The 24,888-nt window shown below is 36.1% G+C and overlaps 1 protein-coding gene across 2 annotated transcripts; it reads left to right on the top strand.

Annotated features, from left to right (window-relative positions):
- The first annotated feature begins 4 nt into the window (after positions 1-4).
- Abl (tyrosine-protein kinase Abl) lies at positions 5-23,616 on the top strand. Of its 2 annotated transcripts, XM_019043578.2 has the most exons (15): positions 5-372; positions 2,914-3,144; positions 5,014-5,312; positions 5,857-5,998; positions 6,765-6,895; positions 7,398-7,482; positions 7,799-7,976; positions 8,740-8,911; positions 9,388-9,500; positions 11,152-11,294; positions 12,164-12,286; positions 14,153-14,288; positions 14,634-14,740; positions 16,415-16,647; positions 18,171-23,616. In XM_019043578.2, exons 1-15 carry the CDS (start codon positions 243-245, stop codon positions 19,602-19,604), a joined length of 3,657 nt encoding a protein of 1,218 aa, XP_018899123.2. In that variant the 5' UTR covers positions 5-242; the 3' UTR covers positions 19,605-23,616. The 2 variants fall into 2 exon arrangements, with proteins under 2 accessions (XP_018899123.2, XP_018899133.2); XM_019043588.2 differs by lacking the exon at positions 2,914-3,144.
- Positions 23,617-24,888: the final 1,272 nt, after the last annotated feature.

Below are 24,888 nucleotides of genomic sequence, written 5' to 3'. Positions count from 1 at the left end.
ATAAATTGTTGTCTTTGCTGTTAAGATGGCGTCTGAAGTTTGATTGAAGAGACTCTATTCATATCGTTTATCAATTTATAATGATAGTTTTTTGTGACTTCTCTCGCGCTTTGTATCTTTCGAAGGGATGTAACCGCATGTAGTTGTTATTTAATTTCTAATTTGAATATGTGATCCGGTTTTCTTATCGTTTTCACGTTATCGCTGGCTTCGTGAAGCCAGCCAGGGAATGTTTGTGAGACATGGGTAATCAGCCAAATAAAGAACGTGCTGTTTCCAGTGGGTCCTTAAATGTTAGAAACACAAGAACCAAACCAAGAAGTGCCAAAGAAGGTCGACAACATGGATCCAACATCTTCACCGAACACAGTGGTGAGTTCTTCAAACTATGCTGAGGCCTGATATTGATTCTCTCCTGGAGTGTTATCAATGACTATGACTCAATGGTTACTCTTATCTCACGTCTAATACAAACCCTTTTGGTTTTGCTTTAAAAGGCATCCTTCATATCCTCCAATAATTTCGTAGCGCTACTCTTAAGCTAATAGAGTTACTAATCTGTCGTTTTTCATATGGTGGCTATTTCGCAGACTTGAGTCTCAAGTCACAGAAGAAGGCTCGTAACTTAAGAGATGAAGTCCGCCCCCAACTTAGCATGTCTGTGAAAACCAACAAGTGAATTGGGCTTTGGTACTTTAATGGGCAAGCAATATCTGAGACTTATTTGTCTTTGTCAGCAGTTATGTATCCTACTGGAAGCAGCAATGCCTGCACAGAGTTGCTGAAGTGCTCGCAAAGTGTAGACTGCAGCTTTTCCTGGTATTAAGTAGTCGTTCAAAGCCTTTGACTATTTTTAGCTAGTCTTCATAGGGAGTTATAAAAAGAAAAGTAATCAATTTATGCACGTGAAATGATTCCCGAATGTTCAAGCAATCGAGTTGGCAAAGTTTTGAGTCAGTAATTTTATTCACTTGAATAGCAAAGTTGTGAATGTAAACTGTGTGGGATCGTTTGGAAACGGAATTAAGTACCCAGTTCCAAGTGGTCTGTGTTGTTTGACTTCGTTAGCATCCCTGTTGACTTGTGTGTTTATATATGAAAGCCTTACGTTTTCACCGAACGCGTAGTGATCTCAGAGGGTTGATCAGACCGTTTGGGTTGGGTTTGTAAACAGAAGAACCAAACAGATTTGATCAATTTTACTTCGATAACGCATGGAATGATCGAAAAGTTGATCGAATACTTAAGACTAAAGTAAGTAAATTAAAAACCACCCAATTCGGAGGGACAGTTTTAAACTTACTGATCCACAAATTTAACATCACTGTAACTCTTTATGTACAACTTTAACCGATTGTGAATTGATCAATATATCATTACCGCTAATCTGGGAGAGATATTTTGTCGAAAACCGATCATGATTAAACTTTGGTGCAATGATCTTCACAATACTGGAGTGAATTATAGTGGTAAAAGAAGTAATTTTTGTTGGTGAGTCATCAAGAGAAAGGAATAGTATGCATATGTATGTGAGAGACAATAGAGTTGACCCGTGGTACTGGATCAATCTATTTCGCACATCTTACTACTGCAAATGGAAGTATTCCATGCATTCCAATGGCAATAATATCTGATTGTTGTAGCCATCTGGGGAATTCTATAGAAGTTTCAAAGTTTTTGATGGTGTGAATCAATCTTAGACATCTCTTTTAAGATTTTTATCTCATTAGAAGCTGTATTAATATGCCAAGGTAAGATCCCAGTTTTAAACAGGGAATTGATTTTTTTAGGCAACAGAATTCACCCTCATGATCTGAGGTAAGGGTACTGCTTGTGGAAGCTGATTATCTTCGCATCATATAGCTCATTTGGATTTCATAAGCTAAAAATGCATGTTTTAATGAAAGAGAAAGAAATCCAATCATGGCAATTTAGCTTCTGCTTTGATGATATAACCTTCAGAATTTTAGCAATGAGTTCATGCTATTTTAGCGAGCAAGAGATTTGAGTGAGCGTGAATTCATGCTTGTGTCACTGTCAACCTTGTGAGAAGCAACAAGAGTTTACTTTCAGTGCAAAAGTTACAATAGTTAGACAGTATATATGATTGTTTTATAGAATGCTATAACTTCACTCTCAGTGTAAATGAAACTTTTCACACAAAAAATTGCACTTGTAATGATTTTTTTTATCTTCTCTTTTACTGGCATGCCAGTAAAGAAATGTAAAAGAATCTGCCTCATTATTCATTGTAGCAGATTCTGTAATCAACTGTTGTCGTACTTATTCTCTTTTGAATGTCATCATCTCATTTGATAGGTCAATTTTTCCCATAAAACCATGATCATTTTCCAAAAAATTAACTCTAAAGTGAGGAGGGGGAGGTATGGTTTTGCACAGAAACTTGACTGTGCCGCTGGCGATTATATAATGAAACTTTCAGGTCATGCTACAACCTCTGAGGCCAAGTTAAATTCTAAGTCTCCCATAATGGAAGTATATACATAGTACGAACAAGTCCACCATTAGTTGACTCAGACTGCAAAAATTTAATGATAAAATTTACAACAAATTTTTTTTAAATTTTGCAACCAAGGCTGAAGTTTAGATAATCATCTAATTAGCCAGAGATTTTATTTTAAGTACCATTAATTTAGTCGTGTCTTTCAGCAATAGATTACTCTTCAATGAGTCCTGTAATGAATAGCAGTTAGCTAAATCAGAAATATTTTTCTCACATGTATCTGGGAACACAGAGTGTTATTCCCTAAGCTTTTCTCTCCAATGCTTGCCTCAAAAAGGGTCTGTCATAGTCGTGGCCTAGTCTTACTCCTCATAGTCACTGTTGCCTAATAAATGTTGAGATATTTTGAGCCAAATGTGAGTAAGGTAGTGTGTTATTTTTCTTTGCAGAAGCTCTGTTGCAAAGTCGACCTCTACCACACATCCCAGACCTTCCGGATGGTGACCCGCCATCGACATCAGCTGGCTCCTCCTGTCTCCCCTCCTCCCTTGAGTCCCCTTTAGCTGCGCGCTGGACGTCAAAAGAAAATCTTTTAGCTCAAGAAGATGATGATCCACAACTTTTTGTGGCTCTTTATGATTTTCAAGCTGGCGGTGAAAATCAATTGAGCCTTAAGAAAGGTAACCCACTCCAGAAGTTTGTTACGGTATGCTTGAGGAGGATTTGACTAACATGCTTCTTAATGGACCACTGGACAGGGTCTGAACTAGAAATTAACGTCACATGAATTCTCTTTAAAATCTTACGTACAAAACGAATCATAGAATTTAAATTGTGGAAATCAAGTCATAAACGAGATTTTAGCAAATATTTTTGACAGAGATGCAATGGAAGTTAGATTATATAAATGTCATCATTTTTATATTTGCCGTTTAACCAATGTTAATTGTAAACACTTTTATCTTGTTTAAGAGTTGATTTTCAGACTTCCCGTTATGTGATTCGTTTTTGTCGTCAAATTTTGACGAGAAAACATTGCGTGTTTTATTCCGCACCTTGTCTGGAGCCCCATTGTAAACTAACCTTTCAATCCCAAAGTAAACATTCCTAGGTGGTCGGGTTTTTTTTTTTTATTCGGCAACTTTTTTGGGAATCTAAGTTTTATTGGCTTTCCTCTTAAAGCTCACTGAAATTATGAAGTACTGAATAGCTTCAATGAGTGCTTAAGTGAAATTTTGAAGTAAAAAAAAAAGTAGTGCTTGTCAAATTAATCACCTATTTTCCACTTTTTCTTCTAAAAATTTCATGGGGATTATTTCACTCTTCCATAAACACCCTCTTCTATTTTTTTCCTATTCTATGCTTTCTCTCTACACAGTTATAGCCTCCATACTCATTACTCACATAGTTCCATTTTGAATATTTTCTAATAAGTGCCCAGTAACCATTTTTATAACTGTAGCCTTAAGCCAAAGAATCATAAATGAACATTTGTAAAAATATTGAGTCTTTTGAAGTCTCCATCTAGGAGTTTAAGATGGGAGTAAATTAATACCTAGGTACCTTCAATAGCAGATATGGCGATTGCAATGTTTTTAAAAAATTGTAAATCACATTGCCGAAAATGGGGCAATATATCCCTACCGTATCTCAAGTCAATGGAAATGCATTTATGATTCTCTGTCTAGAGGCTATAAGTATATTTCTCCTAGAAATTCAGCATGTTCTAACTTTCTTTTTATCCATAAGTGACTGTTAACTCCATTTGTCAGTGAATATCTAATCAAAGGTATTAATCATGAATTCCCGTCAATATTTTTCCTCCTATTAATTCTACCAATGTGAGAGGCATTGTACCTGAAAATTGTGAGTTTATAATGCACATTGTCTATGAAATGTCTGTAAGTTCATCAGATGGTTGTATTTTGTCAAGTGAAAATGTCTTGGGGCACGGGTTTAAAATCATTCAAAAATGAAAAATGAGCCACTCCATTTTCGTTTGGAATTACGTTGTATATTCTAGGTAAAAAAAAATTATTTTAAGTCTACTCGCAGGAACATGTATCTTGTCTGAGCTGTTTCAAAATCTCTCCTTCCATCATTTCATCAAAAGAGAAGAAACCAATGCTGTTGCTTGAAATTTTCATAGGACCTTTTCACCTAGAGAAGAAATCGGCTAGTTTCAGCTGAGTTAGTAGAGAAGTTTTTAAGAAATGACATTGCCTAAGTAATTTTCCATATAAAAAATGAAGTATGACAGGAAGTCAAGTATGTTGCAAACAAGATACGTATTCCTGCAGCTAAGTTAATATGTTATGGTAATTCTCTCTCAGTATATAGAAGTTCCAACCAAACTGGAGGGAAGTGGGGGGACAAAAAATTATCCAGGAGGATAATCCTGCAACTAGTAACAGGCTTGGTGAATTAAAGTGCTTTTTGAAATTAATTTGCTTTTGAAAATCAGATTTCACAAAATTTTTCATTAAGCTTTAAATCAGTTGAAAATTTGCGATAAAACTAGTAAATTCATTTGTTTTATGTTGTTGCAGGGGAACAAGTCAGGATTCTTAGTTACAATAAAAGTGGTGAGTGGTGCGAGGCACATTCATCCCCAGGACAAGTCGGATGGGTGCCTAGTAACTATGTCACACCTGTCAATTCATTGGAGAAGCATTCCTGGTATCATGGACCAATCTCTCGTAATGCTGCTGAATACTTGCTCAGTTCTGGTATCAATGGCTCTTTTCTAGTCCGCGAAAGTGAGAGCAGTCCTGGTCAAAGGTCGATCTCACTTCGATATGAGGGTCGTGTTTATCATTATCGGATCAATGAAGATACCGATGGCAAGGTAAGACACGTCATGTATCATTGATCATCATTGTCACGTCAAAACAATTCAAAGTCTCTGAATTCTTCAGCTTTAGTCGTATTAAGTGTTGAGTACTTTTCTCTGAAATATAGAGACTTTATTCCTTGTTAGACCAAAAAAGTAGTATGCCTGTACAAAAGATTAATTTAGAGTCCATGCCAAATAAGTTTACACTCTTTTAGACTCTCTTTTAGATTGTCTGACGTCATTTTTACATGTGAAATAAATGCAAGAAGCAAAAAGGCAGATCTTCTGTAGCAGTCTAAAAGTGTGTACTTAACCTTTTTTGGCGTAGACTCTACTAAAATACCACTTAAGCTTGATGAAACAAAAAATTAGAAAAATCTCATAAGAAGCACAAAAAGGTTGAAAATTAGACTTCTAGTGCCCCAACCCTTAGACAGTGAGTTTTAGGATGGAAAAGCTTCCAAGTCAATTTATGCATAGTAATTATTTTAATGTCCATGAAGAAAGTGAGATGCAAGATATTTTTGTAACACTTTTATTTGTTTCCTTTCACTAGGTTTTTGTTACTGCTGAAAGCAAATTTAACACTCTGGCAGAATTAGTTCACCATCATTCAATGCACTCTGATGGCCTTATTACGCAGCTCTTGTATCCTGCTCCGAAACACAATAAACCAACCGTATTTGCTCTCAGTCCAGGTGAGTAAAACTATGAGGAGGTGGGGGAGCTCTTTTCAAACTGTTTGAATTTGGTCCCCTTTTTTTGAGAAACTGTATTGACAATGGGCATTTGACCTGTTTTTTGTTAGCTTTTTATCATTCTGAGCTGAGAATCAATTTTTTTATTCTTGAGTCTGAATTCATAGCTTAACAAAAACTGCCCATTTTTTCTCCCAATTCTTATCTCCCTGAGAGGTAGACTGTCCACTGAGGCATTGGTGTAGAATATGTCCATTTTTTATTTAAAAAAACTTTAGTTATTTAATTTTAACTAATAATTTTCTGATGTATGCGCCGTGCTCTGCATAAAGTTTTAATGAGAATACTTGGTTGTAGTACTCAATATCTCTCTTTGCACCGTGATCCATCCCCATAGGAAAGTAACCTTTTTTGGTGAATTTATTAGTCGCCTACTCAACCCAAAATGTAACAGCCAACAAGAGGGAACTATGACTGTTGCTGTCCATGAGAAATATTGAATCCCTGAAAGTAAGTTTCTATTGTTGCTAGTAGAGGGTCTCTATGTGTCTCTTGATCTGAACCTCTTAGAGATCAGGAATATTTTTTTAGGATTGAGGAAAACTCGAGGACAGCATTTTTGAGATGCCTTTTATATAAAGACTTGAAAACGTAAAAATACTGCAGAACGGAAATCATTTATCCGATAGTACTCTTGATAATTCTGCTATCAGAAATCTAGCGATCTCTTAATTTTACTTGACATCACTAACATATTTCTTTCCAGAACCTGATGAGTGGGAAATCAATAGGACAGATATTGTAATGAGACATAAACTCGGAGGCGGTCAATATGGTGATGTTTATGAAGCTGTTTGGAAAAGATATAACATGACAGTGGCCGTCAAGACACTTAAAGTAAGTATACTATTGTTTACAAGTTAATACATTAATTTATAATCTGAGAAAAAATCTTTGTCGGGAAAAATTACGTGTTTGAATCTTCTCACCAAGCATACATCATCGAATCCTGTTCAGAATAAACTATAAAATTGAATAAAATAAAAAGAAATATATTAATTTATGAAGTATACACACCAATAGATGTATGGCCCTTTGGACTGAAATGAATTTAGCTCAACAATAAATTATTTCCTAATGCATCAAGTTGCTGGTTTAATTGATGCTTTCCTTGCATCAAAGCAACATTAAAAGCAACCAGATTAATAATGGTGGTTACATTTTGATTCCACTTGTTACTAAATCGTTGAAAATTAAATTGGATCAATGAAAGGACTCGTAATAATGCTAATGTCAACAATCAAAAAAACTAAGTCATGATTTTCATTACCACCTCTCCGCATACTTTTCTAGGTTTCAATTCTCTCAATTTAAAATGATTTTATTTCTCTAATTTCAGGAGGACACAATGGCATTGAAAGATTTTCTAGAAGAAGCTGCAATTATGAAAGAAATGAAACATCCAAATTTAGTTCAACTGCTTGGTAAGTACGGCAAATAGATAATTTCCTTATGCTCCCCCTCAGCTAGGAGAATGAGTTAGGTTCAATATTTAAGGTTTTGGCAAACTTTTTAAAAGCTATTGATACTAAGTCTTGAAGTCCACGACCTCATTAATAAATAACTACTAAAGTTTCTAAATTCAGCAAAACTATTAATGTTGCCATTTTGTCTACTTTCTACGCTCTCTGCTTTGCTGCTAAATCTGTCATCTCCAGTTATCAGTATATGTTTGATTTTGTTTTTTTTATTTCCTAGAGTTAGAAAATATAATCTATCAATTTACTTTCAAATTTTCAGGTGTTTGTACTAGGGAACCACCTTTCTACATTATTACGGAGTTCATGAGCAAAGGCAACCTGTTGGATTATCTTCGGCATGGAAGCAAAGAACAAATCAATGCAGTTGTTCTCATGTACATTGCGACGCAAATTGCTGGTGGCATGAGTTACCTGGAAAGTCGATGCTTCATTCACAGGTATGATTGAAGAAACTTACATTCGCATGAATCTACAACTGGAAGATTCGTTTTTTTTATTATTAAAATGTATAGATATCGTTTCATTCCTCTTTTTTGCATTTGAAGATGAAGTTTCCTCCTTATATGCATCAACTCAGGCAAGGACTAACCTATGCTAGGGCTATGCAAGCTTGGTTTTTTGCTCAAATTAAAGTCGAGTTGTTTTTCACATTCTCAATTGGAGTTCTAGCTTTTTCATGCTTTTCAATTGGCTCTTAAGTTGAATTGTGTCAGAGAAATTTTGAGTTTAAATATGCAAAATCACCTTGACAAAACACCGTAAAATTAATTAAATGAATTAATAAAAAAATAAGAATATCATTAGCAAAAATGCGAAATCATGTATTTCCATTTCAATGTTTCAAAATTTCCGCTGTTTTATTTTTTCGAATAAAATCAAGTCAACTTAGTAGCTTGAAAAGTATACAGAATATTCTGCTTATAGAGGAGATAAATCAAAGCAGTGTCCGAGAAATTATGTTTCTTAGCTCTCCAAAGAAAGAATATTACATGACAGGAAGTCTACAAAGTTACGAACAGAAAAGCTTTCATGGTTTTGCACTTTAGCCATTGATATGAGGTGACAGAATTTCATCCTAAAAATGTCTTTAAAACTCAAGACCAGTGAAGCTGCATGAATAGTTTACTCCCCTCTGTACATTCAAAAGTCTGATCAGTGCAAAAATGTACTTATTTTCTTTTTGTTTGTACTTTTTAACAGGGACTTGGCTGCAAGAAATTGTTTAGTCGGTGAGAATCATTTGGTGAAAGTAGCAGATTTTGGTTTGGCAAGACTGATGCGTGACGATACCTATACGGCTCACGCAGGTGCCAAATTTCCAATCAAATGGACTGCTCCGGAAGGCTTAGCTTATAATAAATTCTCTACCAAAGTAAGTCTTAAATATGTTTTCAAGCATTCTGGGTGCCCTAAAAAAATTGGATTGGTTTCAATTTAAAGAGTTTTCAATGCTTGTACATGAGAATGCTGTTGTAATTATTCTTTTGGTGTAAGCGCCATGAAAACTAGATTCTTGTTAAGTTTTTCAAGTGTATTTTTTTTTGTTTTTTATGCTTTTGAAAGACCCCGCAAAAATTATTTTATTTTACTCCTCCAGTGGACGGTTTAATCTGCAGATGTGTTCAGTGTGGTTACAATGGAGTATCCACTCTGCTGACTGCCTTTTCTTGTTAATTTCACAATAATTTGAATACTAAGGATGTTTCTATTGAAGTCTGGTGAATTGATTTATAACTTTTAATAATGCCGTTCAATTTAACTCTGATTGGAGGTGTGTTTAATAGTTAACTTCGTATGATCCGTTTGGTTCTACAATGAATCTGAACCTTTATTTTGTGTTTGTTTTAGTCTGATGTTTGGGCATTTGGAATCCTTCTGTGGGAAATTGCAACTTATGGAATGTCCCCTTATCCCGGTGTTGATCTAACTGATGTGTACCATATGTTAGAGAAAGGCTACAGGTAAACTCCCTCCCCCCCCTTCAATTCACTCTTAATTTTTCATGCCCTAAAAAAGAGTCCATCATTCTCTGTAATTTAAAAATTATGCCATTTCTTTTTTCAACATCGCCATAAAAATAAGAAAAAAAGAAATAGAGAGAAGTATGAAATTTTAAGAAAAATAATATATTGTCTACTCATTTTCGCAACCTTTAAACTCAGCACTATATTTTTATATTCTCTCGTGCAGTTGGCTTTACTTTATCAGGACAAATTGGACTGCATTTTGCAATTTGGACCTATAAATTCTGGCTCATCTGAAAAAACACTTGAGTGCATAGGGAAACTAATGGCACATACGTTGTTTTAAAACTGGGCTGGAATTTATAGGTCCAAATTGCAAAATGTAGTCCAATTCGTCCAGAAGGTTTGTCGCAACATAGGGGCTGCCCGATAAAAAAGTGTCCCAATTCAAAGGAACCAACTTGATTAAGTTTTAAAATGATTTTGCAGCACAATTGTAATATTCATGCATGACACTCTCTTCCTAATTTTTTTATCGACTCAACAACACAAATTCCATGAAAAATCATAGTCATTGTCAATGAAAAATGAGAAAATAATGTCTGGTTGTCCATTCAAGTTTAAAAAGAGACTAATGCATGTGTAATGACTTTTTAAAATGTTGTTTGTTCTTCAAGGTCAATCATCTGTCTTTCCTCTTGATAGTAGCTAATTGAAAGCAGTGTCTCAAAACCTTAAGAAAAACAAAAATAAATTGTATAAAATGTATAATTGTATAATGGGCCTGTTGCAAACTTTTGCTAGAGCAAAACTAAGAGTTGTTTTTTATAGATAAGGCCTCAAAAATCACGATGAGCGCATCGGCAAAGTCTGAAATGCACTCATAACTTCACAATCTGCACAAGAAATCTGCGGTTTTTTGAGCTTCTTGCTTCAAAAACGATACTACGGCACAGGTAAACATTTCGTTAGAGGAGTCGTTCCATCGTCGGCAATACTCATCATGGCCGACGCCAATCCGCCAAAACACGTGTGATGGGGCGAGATAACACCTGAACAGGATTAGACCAGATAACAATCGGCGTGTTTACGTTCATATTTTCCTCGCACGCCTTGATTGACCTTGAACTCTCCTCGAATTACTCATGGAACTGTGCAAGCGTCGGCCATGATGAATATTGCCGATGATGGAGCGACTCCTCTAAGAAAATGTTCACCTGTGCCGTAGTATCGTTTTTGAAGCGGGAAGCTCAAAAAAACCAAAATTTCTTACGCAGATTGTGAAGTTATGAGTGCATTTCACACTTTGCCGATGCTCTCATTGTAATTTTTGAGGCATTATCTTTAAGAAACAACTCTAATTTTTGCTTTAGCAAAAGTTTTCAACAGGCCAATTGTATAAATTGTAGTGTGTTCGTATGTAAAATATTATTTTTATAGGAAGAGTGCACAAAAATATGATTCATTAGGCCTCGGAATGTGTTGAATAAATCGTTGTTGAAAAATTCTTCCAAGGCCTTGAAGCCTTGATCCAAACAAATAAATAAGAAACAAAAATAATAGAATAAAATAGAATCTTTACCAGGCCTTTGCCAGGCAATTTTCGCCTTAAATGTGAGTTGTTATTTTTTCATTTTCTTTTTACCAGGATGGAGTGTCCCCCTGGGTGTCCTCCAAAAATTTATGAGCTCATGCGTGAGTGTTGGCAATGGGTGCCAGGAGAAAGACCTACTTTCCGCGACATACACCATGCTCTTGAAAACATGTTCCAGGAGTCCAACATCATCGAGGGTGAGTACTTGTTCATGATACATTGTTTATTTTCAAACTCACTGAGAATCCAAAAATCCTTGACGATAAATCTAAAATTATAGCTAGTAACTGCCAAATTCTTGCTAAAATTGTGTTTTCTCTATTCATTTCTTATTTTAAATTTGAAAAACGTGGTTGACAGTGTCACTGGTTTACTGAGAAATGAAGCACAAATCTACGATTGGTCGATGATGGAAACCAGAGTTTCACGAAGTTTCCTGTGTCCCCTCTGGAATGATCGGCAGCTCCGAAAACGATAACAATTATTTTTCCATGAATTTTCTAGCAACAGCACAAATCACGTCGATATTCGCGAAGTTTGATTACATATTCAAAAGCAACGGAACTCCATGATGCCTCTGAGCTTGGTCCAAGTGCTTAAAAACTACTTTTTGAAAATTTGCACGAATCAGGCGAACGAATTTCTGGGGCCTCTACCCATGATAACCAATATTATTTTTTTGTTATTAACATTTGTATTAATCTGCAAAAATGGTCGCAATAAAGAAATAAAATGCATTTCGCAGTAAGGAAGTACTGATTCTGGCTCATCCATAAAAGCAATTCTCTGCACCCAAGAATTAATGGCACCTACGTTGTTTTTGAAATGAGCTAAAATTAGCAGCTCTTTATTTCATGATCCACTCTATTTTAATCTGTAAACCACAGGCTAGTCTATTTGCTTCTCAGTTTGACGACATGACACGTTACGTACTCTGAGAAAGCTACAAAAATGCTATCGTTGAGACATCTTTTGTTCCATCTGAGTGTTCAGAATTATTTGAGCCCGTTCTTTTAATAATATGACCGTGCCTTTAGAACTAGAATTCTTGCATTTTGGTTTTCAGAGGTAGAGAAACAGCTTCAAGGCAGCAACACTCCAACTTTAGCATACAAGAAACCTCACACCGGCAGCTCCTCCAATATTCATAGTCTCACTATTATCTCCGATCAAAATAATGCCACCGTTGGTAAGTTTTTTACTTTATCTTACCTCCTGTCATGAGTTTGCAAGTAAAGTAGTTTATTCGCTGCTTCTTTTTCTATTAATATCAACAGTGCTGTTCATTCTGTAAACTTTCTTTCTATCGATTGCTTATCCTCCAGGTGCTCAAATGCTTTCAATTTTGTTATCTATAACCACTTTTTTTCCCACCGAGACATTTTTTCCAGTATCAACAGGCCCACCACATCCCATCTCGGGCCCTGGTACCAGTTTTCTGGCCCGGGCCCCTAGCACAGGGGGGGGGGGGGGGGGGGGGGGGCCCGGAAAATTTTTGAAATTTTAAATCCATTTGGACGCATTTTGAAACTCTTATGATGGAGATTTTCCATCAATTTCTGCAGAATAATCACGCCTTTTTCTTTACTCTCAGCACCAAATACTTTCGAATTGTTGCATTCAAAACATCTATAATTTTTGAGGGGGCAGATGATACTTTTCAATCCTATGGGGAGCCGGGCCCCCCTGGACTCCCCTTTCGTACGTCTATGGCAAGAGAGTTGAGCCATTGAAGTCAAGGATGCCCAGACAGGAGCCTCCTAGCATCCGACAACGGAAGAAAATGAAACGCAGTTACTAAAAATATTATTCTACAGAAACTCAAAATCTTGAAAATAGATAGAAATCTCTAAAAAAGTAAGAAAAATTGTATAGTGCCCTAGCGTGTTTTTGAAACTTTATTCACCTTTTGCGGAAGTTTTAGGGTAATTTTTTCACTTTTCCTTACGAGACAAGGGTTACACATAAATTCGTAGTGGTTAGTCACCTGCGTCACGGGCCCCTCCAGGGCCCGGGCCCCGGTACCAAGGACCCAGTATCCCCCCCCTTGTGGCGGGCCTGAGTATCAAGTTGTTCAGCTCTTTTGATATGAAGAAGAGGAAGCATAATGTAATAGTGTAGTAAAACTCTTGCACCCAGCTTGAATGTAACAGCTGTATTTAATCATTTCCAACGGATTTTTTCTGTGAAAAGAATAATAGTGATCATAGTTAAGCTGTAGGTATCTTTATAGACTCAGGAAGAAGCTTTTAATAGTTAACAACAGTATCTTCAAGGGAAAAGACATTTATATATAATTTATGTGGGCAAGATATTGATGGCAAACCAAACTTCGTGCGGTTAGTTTAACAAAACAGAGTAAGATTTCACATCAGCTCATTGTTTCTGCCATTTTTTCATGGACACTTGTTGGAGGGATCTAGCATGTAATCTTGGTATTGCAAGTGAAAAATACTCTCTTTACAATTTGATGAGTCTCTGTTTTAAGTAATCAACATAGAGTATATAGAGTCGTAATGTAAATGGAAGAGCTGGCGCAATGTTCTGCTCGAGTTCCGAGCCCGGTGTGCGCCGAGCTTGGGTCACTTTTTCGATACATGTTCGATCCAAAATGGCGGTGTGCAATACATGGTAATTCCTATCTGCTTTCTTTACATCAGATGGCTGGGTCCCCGTGTATCGCAAACAATCAATCAGGTATCGATTAAGGGACCCTGCGTCACACAGGAGTCTCGTAATTCGAGTCCTGGAAAATGCTTAAAAGTGGCGCCAGCTCTCTCACTTACATTATGACTCTATGTACTCTATGGTAATCAAAGCCTGTTCAACCAAGAGGTTAGATGACAATGGAAGGTGATCCTTGGACGATCACTGCTAACATTTGCCGGCAGAGATATTTTGCCTCTTGATATCTTATCTTATTTTAGAAAAGAATAACAATTAAAATTTTTGGAGGATTTTATGTCTGAAAAATCCAGTAAAGAAACCCTGTGAGCTTTTTTTTGATGCTCAAGAAATCAAAGTGAAATTTTAGCTAGTAAACTTCTATTTGCAGAAACTCCAGTCAGTAAACTAAGCACTTTCAGTGGAGGGAAAAACTCCTCTAGCACCAGTACCAGTAATACGGCTCCTGTAAGGCGGCCAACCAATAAAAGAGGCAAAACTGCCCCTGCACCACCAAAAAGGACCAGGTAATGTTAAGTTTTAATTTTTACTTTCCTACACTACCAAGTATTTTTAAAATTTGTCAGAGAACTCTGTCTTGAAGTCCATGCACAATTAGAGGGAGACATCAGAAAATAAAGGAAAAAGAAATTGATATTAGGTGTTAGAACTCTAGAATTGCTGTAATTTTATATCACAAGTATTTGTGGAAGTTTTGCTAATCAGCAGAAGATGATTTTTTATTCAAAGTCCAGTAACGTGAAATTCTTCTTACCTTTTGACCAATTTTGTCTCAGTCAAATTGGTTTTTTTCTTTCTCATCCTTTGTATTGCAAGTAAGTAATTCCGGTAATTTTTTTTTTACTTTTCAGTTTACTCTCCTCTTGCAGTTCATTTCGTGATTCCATGTATGGTGCAGGTATGGAAATTGATCATCCTGCTCCAGCATTGAGCTCAGAAGACAACACCTCCGTTAATGGTAATGAGTTAACATCTTTGTCAGAGCTGTGTTGTTAATTGAGGACACCGCACCAAGAACAGCCTATAGGCGTATAGGTCGTTATTACGCCCATCTGCTTTTCGGATTCTAGGTACCCTGGACTATGCTGTGGTAGCGATAGAATATAGATAGGTAACAGCTCGAGGTTGAAAAACCTTTTTTTTCCGAGTTAAGTCAGGCCTCTGGATCGATGGCTGCAAGAACGACCTATGCGCACGGCCAAAGAAGACTGAATTATTTTATTTTTTGATCTCATTTTATAAAGATTTGTTTTTATTTCAGAAAAACGAGCTATTGAAATAATTTATTCTCCTCTCAAACTATCCATCCTCCAAAAATGTATACTTTGCATACTGCCACCAAAATGACTGTTGGGCGTAATACGGGCCCATAAATTTAAGGGCCTATAAGGTGCTAGTTACCCCTTTCTTTACTCACTATCGATATTCTTTCATTTTGCGTTAATCATGCATTGAAATTGATTTATACTTCATATTGCCACCAAAATGACTGTTGGGCGTAATGATGACCTATAAACAGCTTTTTTAAATTAAATATATTAGAGTGTAAACCCTAAATGTATCGCAAAATCTATCCGGCATCCTTCAATAGAAGAGTTAGGTCACCCAAAAACACCAAAACAGGGTACCTGCATAGAAAAGTCTGCGCAGTACATCAAAAACAAAACTTTAAATGCGTTTTTCTGAAAACGCAGTTTCCAGTTATACGCTGTTCTGGGTGCGATGTCCTCAATTGAACTTAAATCTTAATCGTGGTCACTTTTTCTGATTATAGTCCTCCCTCGTTGAATTATAAAATTAATCACAATGAATTTGACCCTTCATGAAATTTTGAATTTTAAGTTTCTGCTGCATTGGTTCAAATTAGTGTCATTTCTGCAATGGTGCATTGCCCTTGAAAATAGCCCTACCAAGCATGTGCGTTTTAATATTAATCATGTAGTTGTTTTTGAAAGCAGAGATCGGCAGTAAATAAAAAATAAAGAATTAAAAGTCGTCAGCGGATCGATGGCGATACCTTATTGCAAATTTGCTAGGTTTTTTCATGCTCTGATTTTCTTGCATTCTGTGTCCCAATGTGTTTATTTTTTTATTTATATATCAATACATGTCATCCGTGGAGCGATGGTATGGATCAAGCTTTCCAAAATATAGCTCACAGTTAGGAAAATGTTAGCCTATTGTTGAAATGAACAAAAATTTTAACAGAAATTTACACAAATTTGCCCCTCAGGTAATAAAAGCTGTGTAATTATTATATTAATCAAATTTTACTCAAACCTAAATTTCCTTGATTGCACATTTTCAATTTTGTTAATCTTACTCCAGAACAGCCTAAATGAAAACGGATATTCCAAAAAAACCGTAGTTTTACAAAGAACCATCATACTCCAATTTATAACTTCATAGTTTTTTCCTTTTCTTTTCCTTTACTCATATTTCTGTGATCAGAATGATCGTATACAGCCGGAGATCTTTTAGAATACATTTCATCCTGTTGTCCTGTACCAGGTCCAATTTTCCCTTCCTATCACCGTCAGAACTCTTCTCTCTTCTGTAATTTAGTGATTTAAATTGTTTTGATGTCCAAGTCATATGAAATAACAATTATTGTCTGCTATAATTTCTTTAGGAAACTTCCGAGATCAGCAGACACTGGCAACCAGCACAAAAGGTGACAGTGAAAGTGACATGCAAGATCAGACGCCTGACACGGATGATTCAGGTGCACACTCTTACCCTGGGGACATGAGCAAGCCCCCGCACTCAGCCGACAGTCATCACCACCACCATCACCACAAATCTCACTTGAAAAAACAAAGATCACATCCAGCCAAAGAGGCAACAACCAACGGCTCACAAAAAGTGAGTTTTTATAATTTTTTCACTTCCTTCAAAAGGATTTAAAACACACCGTTTGAAATATAGAATGCCCCAGCTCAAAGTTATCGAAGTAGAAGGTAACTTTAAAGAAATGAGGGTCTATTCTTGAGGTTGAATATACATTCAATTATGCAGTTTTTTCTAAGGTATCAGCCACAGATTTTTTTTCGGATGGATTTTCCCATACAAGCAAACAACCTATGAGTAACAAATGAGTTACTTGTATGGGGAAATCAGTGTGAAAAGTTCCATGGCTGATACCTCAAAAAGAACTGCATCACTCATAAATGACAGCCAAAATCAAACTTTTGACCTTTACATTTGTGAGGGGGGTGGTTGGTAGGTTTTTTGGTATAATGAAGAACGAGGGCTTTACTGACACATATTTGAATTGTATTCTGTAAGTTTCATTTGTGGGTTTCACAGGTATATATATAAGTCTAAAGCTCTAAGTTAATGCTAAGTACGGGTCCGGGCCATGATATATACGGGTCTGAGCCCAGGATAAATACGGGTCTAAGCCGAGGATTAATACGGGTCTGAGCCGAGGACTGGCCAAGGAGTCTCTTTCAATTTCTGATTCAATACTGTGTGTCCGGCCTATGCCCCGGCCACTATTTATAGTCGATCGCCGACTCCCCACCAGGCTGGTTTGCACAGCTTTGCGATAGGGAACCGAGCGATCGAACTGCAACCAGTGGCCGAAGTTGATGAAACTGCCTCGAGCGGGCGCGTCGGCACGCCTCATTGAGATGATGTATGCGAGTGCCGCGCCGCCACACATTTAATTACCGTCCTACAGTGGGATTTGAAATCGAACTTCTTTGATCTTTGGGGGTTATAATTTGCTTAAATTATCTGTTCCTCTCGAAGTACCACCTCTTCTGTCCTTGTGGAGGTATTGTCTTTACATTCAGATTTTGATCACACTTACCTGTGATTTTAAGGACCACCTCTAAAATTAACTTGAACAAACATTCTCAAATTAGTGAGCATAGTAAAGAGTTTCAAGGAGTTGACGATGTCAGAAAGGCCTAATTGTTTCTACAGGGAAGAAAATCATAATTTTAATAATTGGTCCAAGAAAAATGAGAGAGAAGTATTTTCTGGCGATTGTTGAAGTTTTGTAATGTGACAAACTGTTCTTGAGAAATTTAATGCTAAAGTTCAGAAAAGAAATGAGTACATAGTAAATAACTCCCCCTTAGAGTGGACAAAGTTGCTGTTTATAGAGCGCTTTCGTAAATTACTTTGTTAAAATGCTAAGCACAATCTCCAACAAGTATCAGAAAAAGAAAAAGAGGGAAACAGAAGCTAAAGACAAAAAGTTAAAAAATAATTGATGCTTCAAAACTATGGTGAAAAAGTTATGAATAGCTTACAGTTATGTATGATCATCATGTATACAGACCTCAATTTTGTTGTAAGGATTAGCTTCTTTTAATGTGGGAGTATTATCATCTAATCCTAGTTTTCCCTATGCAACCTTTTCTTTTCTGCTGCAGGTTGTTCAAGTGGCTGCCTTAGAAGTTCAAAATGTGAAACGTGCAATCAATAGGTACGGAACTTTGCCGAAGGGTGCTCGAATAGGAGCTTATCTAGAGTCTCTAAGACAGAATGGACTTGAGAGCGGCAATCAAAGTCAAGCTCCGCCGTCGGTGAGGAACAGTGTCAAAGCTGTACAGCAGCCTGGTAATATGATACGCAGCAACTCCTCTGGAGGTTTCCAGCACCCACCATCTTCTCCTCGCACGAGAGCAGCGCAGCCTTCATTAGAATTTCCACCGCCTCCACCTCCGGAAGAACTAGACAACGAGCCGGAGGAATCAACCAGCAACAGATTTGGAATTAGTTTGCGGCATCGAGAGCCGTCGACTGATTCTTGCAGTAGTGCCAAATCTGAGCCAGGGCCAGGCTGGCGCAGCTCAGGTCGGCAGAAAAACCGTCCTCCTTCGCCTGGTCCTCCGGATACCGGAGAACCTGGTGGTGATGACGCTGATTCTAAGAGACTGAATAATAGTAAACAAGATGATAACAATAAGGATGGAACTGAAGGGACAGAAAAAGTCTCTCCCAGTTCCAATAGACTGCTTAAAAGTGTTCTGCCAAACATGATGAAAGAGATGATGGAACTTAAACTTGTGACTGACATCAAAGAGAGATCTGATAAAATTAGTGATAGAGTAGAGAATGACTCAAGCGTTCAACAATCTCCACCCGACTTCAAAGCAAATTTGAGGAAAGTCAGTGTACCCACTGTTGAAATGAATAAGAAAAATGATAGTCAAAATAATTTTAAAGTATATCTTAAGAAATTCGAACCAAAGAAAGTGGAAACAATAACTAATGTAGACTTAAAATCTAGGTTAAAGAAACAAACGACTGAGCCAGTTAAGTCTAACATAGATGATGATAGTGATAAAAACAATCAAGATGATGATAAAAGGAGGAGCACTGGTAGTATAAGTAGTTTGAAAAAATTATGGGAGGGTGAAAGTCCTCCCGAAGCAGCCAAAGAGAAAAGAGTTTGGCCCCCGCCGGAAGAAAAACCTGTAGTTCCGACAAAACCACTTGTGAAAACAATTGCCAAACAATCGACTGCAATCTATGCCACGCCTGGGGTTCTAACGAGTGTTATAGAGATATGGCAAGCTTTGGAGAGTACCATTACTAGTCTTCAGTCAGCGTCGACCATTAGTTCTGCTAGTTGGCTTCAGCTTTCTGACAAAGTCGGGTTATTTCATTCATCATGTCTTAGTTACGCAGATACAATTGCTCCTCCTCAATTAAGGTTTCATCTCAGAGAATTGTTGACTAAGTTGGAAACGCTGGCTAGAAAGTTAAGGTTTGTAGGGTCTAGGAATCAAGCAGATAGTGCAACTATTTTGAATGATTTACTCAATATTCTCAAAGACACTGTCAATGCTGTGCAGCGGTAAAATTTTGTTTCTTAGTCACAATCTGTATTCTCCAGTAGGTGTTTGTTATTATTATCCAAAATGAATTATCGTGTCACATTACATGGCTTAAGTATGAAATCATTTTCATTATTCTGATCATCTATCTCTCTTGGTTGACTCATTTGTCCAGGTGATTTAACTCTTGATAGCAAATTTAGTAAGTTTGAAAAGTTTGATGTTGTTTATTTATAGACATCGATTTCGGGGCTGTTTGTTCGTAGGCTAACTTTCCAGAATGGTTTTCTCACACATTCAAGCTTTTGCCAAGAACTTTCATCAGAAGCAGTTGCGTAAAATACTGGGCTCAGATCATACGACTAAGTATTTATCATTTCTTGAGCAGCCTTTTTTCTAACTGTGCTGAAGCTGAACTATATTTTTCTACAGAAATCAATTTTTCAGATTTAGTTGAGCTATCAACTTGCGTTTGTCGAGCTATTTCATATCCTGAATTTTTATTGAAACTCCTTTGCAGCATAACATCAGCATTCCAGTCCAAGCATTTCTTCCTTCATTAAAACTTTTTTATTCATTTACTTTAATTGAAGTCTTTATTCCCATTTCTGATAATTTTTGTATTCCAATAACAATTTTCTCTCAAAATGTGAAAATTTTGAATCATACTTGCTTTTTTTGACCTAAGTAGATCATCATGATAGTTGAGCGAATATATGCCCTTGTAGACCAACAGGTACGAAGACAACGAAATAATTTAATACATTCTAACCCTTACTTTCCTGCTCATTTAGGTGTGTTATGACGTTTTAGTAGTTACTAATTTTTTAAAGAAAGGAATTTAGATGGAACAAAAATTCTAGACCACTTACTTGGAATCAGTGTCAAGGATTTTACTCGAAATGAGTTTTTATTCCAATAGAATATTCTCACTTTTTTATTCAAGTTAATCGGACTTAATTTTTTTAAATGTTTATTTTGCTGAATGTAAACGGCACTAACTTTTATGACGATCGTAACTCACGTTTTGCAGATGGTGGTCAAAATGTTAGATTTTTTGCCTCGCAGAAATCTCAGTTTATTACTTTTCTAATTCTACTCTTTTTTTGTTTACTCTCTCATCCCTTCTTTTTCTCACCCTTTCCGTTCAATTCTAGTTCAGTAACCTTTCCAGTTTTGAAGAAGAGTAGACAGTTTACTCAAAATGCATGTAATCTCTGTTGTTTAAATACACTTTTCCCAGCTTTTACACAGCCTATTTTTACCAAAGTTTTGGATGATGATCATTATTAATTTATTTAGATTAGTAAACCTACACAATCATTGAGGAATTGAACGGTCCCAATCAGCATGTATTTAATGAAGTTTCTGAAACTAAAGTTAATGTTGTCACTTATCTTCAACCTTTTGCGGATGTAATGCTCATAATGTAGCAAGCTTAAGTCTGATCTGTGATTTACAAATATTTCAACTCAGTAAAACAAAATGTTTGATTTTCGTTTGAAATTCTTAGGACGTTTCCTGCTGGTTGTAGCATTTTCTATTCTTCGTTTCTATCAACTTTGGGTATTTTGTTACTTTTTTTAACGTAATTCTCTGAAAGATTGCCCGGCCAAAATTTTTTTATCCTTTGCTACTTAATCAATTACTTTTCTGCATTTTAGCCCTATTCTCGTTGTATTTTAAGAGTCTTTTTTTGTATGTTAAATTCGGCCAACGAAATCCAAATTCGACCATTGGTCCAAACCTGCATGCGATTTTAGAAAGATGATTTTGCTCTTCCTTAACAAATAATTCAGAATCCTAAGAGCTCTTAATTTTTACCGTAATTAAAAAAGGTCTCTGCTGTTCATCTGTCTGTATGGTATGATTTTCATCTAGATATCTCTCATGAAACAATGTTTCTTTCAATTTTTCTCATCTTGTTTTTAAAGAGCTAAAATGCTCTGCCTTTAAATCCATCTATCCATTAACCACGCTCCAGAATCACTATCTGTAGTTCCGGCAATAGTCTTTGTATGGAAGGAAGATGAAGCTCTGCTGATGTATCATGAATTATAATTCTCCGTAAGAGTGTAAATAGTTTTAGAGAAAACCCATGTTTACTCATTTGATTTTGTATCTCATGACTCTCAAAACGGTGTTTTTTGATAACTTGACTTTTGTTTTATCGATCAAATTTTTGATCATGTGTACTGTGAGTGAGAATCTCTGGTTTTGCCAGCTTTTGTAAAAAAAGCAGTTGATGAACTTCCAACTGCGCTATTTGTTTCCAAATCAATTACATTCAAGGAGTGTAGTGTTAAATTTTTTCTTGTAATTTTTTCAAAAATGTTCTCTTCTTTCAACTTTTCATTTTAGGTGCTCCCTGATCATTAGTGAATATTGTATGTTTTTATGTTCCTTTCTTATTTAATTTCAGTATCATCCCTTGCGTTTCATAACTTTCTCAAAAGTAGAAGATGTTATGTTGACCAAATCCATATTGAAATGATCAAATACCATTTAAGAACTATTATAGTTTTAAGCAAATACCTCTTGCCTTCAGTCATCATGGTATTTTGCGTTATGTAAATTAAGCCCCCTCCCCTTCTCCTCCTTTTTAATCACATTTTGTAAATGCATCGAAAACTATATTTAATAATATTATTTTACAATTTCCATCTTTCATTTTTAAGTAATGAAATAGAGTCGTCAAAGACGATTGCTGTCACTCAGTCACTTCACTATTTTCATTTTTATGTAGTTTCCACTGAATCTGAATTTTCTTTTAGAAACATGTTTGATCAAAGCTTCCAATGATCTTCAAGCTTTTTTCCTTCCTTATCATTTCTTCATTTAAAGGTGGATAATTCTAAATTGACTGGTTTAAGTAAAGGCCTGACTCCAAATTATTTTAACTTTAAGTGGTTTATCCATTAAGTTTTACATCTGTTTTGAAACTCACTGTATGAACTTGCAACCCTGTTTCATTTCATCCTGTTCAGTTTTAAGATTGAAATTTCTTGTAAAATCAGAATCTGGGTTTCCCTGAGACTGTTTGACGTTTAATTCTAGCAGTTCATTATACAGCGCTGTCGCTGCGTTCCTCATTCTTTAATCGGGACTCTGAATCTCAATCAAAACTTTAAAATCTAATACAGCTAGTGAGCTAGAGACACAACTATCCAAATTCTATGGATGGCTGCAACAATGCAACAGATGGAAATAGTTTGGTTATATTAAAATGCAATGTATAAAAAGGTTGCATTTCAGGATGCAAGAGCACCAAATTTTAAATTGTCGAATGTTTGACACTTTTTTCGCTTTAACACATTTTGGTAGGGAAGCAGGCATTTTTTTTTTTTTTTTTTTTTTTTTTTTTTTTTTACAAATAGCTGTATCATTCTGTTTATTTTGCTTCAGCAAACCAAGTTAGGAGGACTTCTTTGTTTGCAACCAGCCATTTTAGAATTTTCCAGCTTTATATTTCTATCAATTATTTTTGTTTTGTTGGAAAAAGGAGGATGTAGTGCAGTTGCCACGAGCTAAGGCAATTCGTGCCTCATCCAGAATTAAAAAAATCTTGTAAGCCTCTATTTTGTAACCTTGTATTGGTTTCATGTTTGTCATCATTTTTTTTTTTCATTAATTTTCTCTTTGAATGTAAGTGATTTCTTGTCGGAGTGGACTGTAACTACCTGCACAGTCAAAGCATTTTGATTTTTTGATAGAATACCAATGAGCAATTTTCTACTTAATATCTGGAGTGTTAATCAACCTTGTTAGGTGTCTGCTCTGCTTTGAAATTTTCTAATTAATTGTACCGCTCCAACAATTCAAACCTCAAGAATGGAGAAACTGAGCATTTCAGTGGTTCAAAACAAATCAAATGTCACAAGTATTGCTGTGATAATTAATTTTTAGTCGTTTTTATTATTATTATTACTCCTATAAGTTTATTATTTCCTCTTTTTAAAATTAATCAAGTCAAATTCTTTTAAATTATACGTATGATGATATTTATCCATCAATAAATCTCGATACTATGACAAAATGGTGTTTCATTTCTATCGTAAACATTATCACAATACAAGGATCACTTAATCACCTCCTTGACAAACTTTAGAAAAAGAGTAAAGCTTAATTTTAGATTTGTTAGGATACAGAGAGTAACTCTTAAGTAGTGCTGTACTTTATGAAAGTAGATGTTTTGATAACTTGATGATCCTTCACCCCAGAAAACTTCTTAGAAAACATATTTTCAGATAAGTGGCATGTACATTGTGCAACTGCAAGACGAAAATACTGATCCATCCAATATTAGACAGTAATCCTACCTTAAGTGAAGAAATTGCATTACTTCATCCTCTCAGTTTTAGTTTTTAAGCACTTACAACAATTCAAGTAATTTACGTTACAAATCAAATTACGCTACAGTAGACTCACAACACAGTCAAAGAAACATAGAGAACATGTGGGGGCGATGTTCAAAACGACCAAATTGGAAGGAACCTCGAACATTTTGCGCTGTCGCTAGAGTGCATAACTTGCTGTCATGAGTGAACAGTGGATATCTATTTTAGGTATAGTTTATTAATATTTTATGCTTCACAATTCAGAATGACCTGGCAATCGGTTGAAAACCCCCAAGTTGGCTCCCTTAATTTTTGTCGTTTTCGGCCTTGTCACCATATTTTTTTCTGTTTCTTTCATAAATTTATCGAGGGTGGCTCTTTCCTGGCCCTCTGCCAGGAAAATTCACGTCAAGATCCCTCTGCTGTAAGAAGGAGCACTTTATGGAAAGTTTTGAATATTTTTCTACTTATGAAAGTTTCAGATTATTTTGCTCAAATTGCGAACAAATTTCTATAAAGTTGGAAAAAACATAAACAAATTTCCCAGAAAATCTGTGTTTTATCAAAGGAATTTCGGCAACAGCCGCTTCGTACAGCGTTTTTCGTCAGCAAAGCAGCGTAGTTTTCATTCCTTAACTACAAATCCTCCTCATGGCAGAATCAGGATGATGGCGATAAGTACAGCGTGTCGGTTGGAGCGGCGCGCCATCCACATCGCTTGGTAACGAAGTACTCAGCTGCTATAGTCCGCCTTCAAATTTGACGATACAACCCAATCCTACACAGAAGTTAATTAAGTTGCATCCACCAAGCGGCTGTATTCTAAATGTTTTTACGTATCTTGAGCACCTATCACTTACATTGGAAGAATTATTAATAACTTTACAGGCATGCTAAGGAAGAGAGGCCGTATGAGCATTCAAATGTTGCCAAATTTCTCCAGATATAGTACTTTTTTAAGGGGGCCAGTA

Source organism: Bemisia tabaci, chromosome 5 (genome assembly GCF_918797505.1).
Source record: "Bemisia tabaci chromosome 5, PGI_BMITA_v3".
NCBI classification, from domain to species: Eukaryota; Metazoa; Arthropoda; class Insecta; order Hemiptera; family Aleyrodidae; genus Bemisia; species Bemisia tabaci.
This window is presented reverse-complemented; position numbering and strand designations above follow the sequence as displayed.

What these genes read in the sequence shown, in the direction of transcription:
- Abl (XM_019043578.2), top strand. Translation starts at nt 243, where the DNA reads ATGGGTAATCAGCCAAATAAAGAACGTGCTGTTTCCAGTGGGTCCTTA. An exon ending in TCAATTGAGCCTTAAGAAAG is followed by an intron (nt 3,145 to 5,013) that starts GTAACCCACTCC and finishes ATGTTGTTGCAG; the next exon opens with GGGAACAAGTCAGGATTCTT. An exon ending in AGTCGATGCTTCATTCACAG is followed by an intron (nt 7,977 to 8,739) that starts GTATGATTGAAG and finishes ACTTTTTAACAG; the next exon opens with GGACTTGGCTGCAAGAAATT.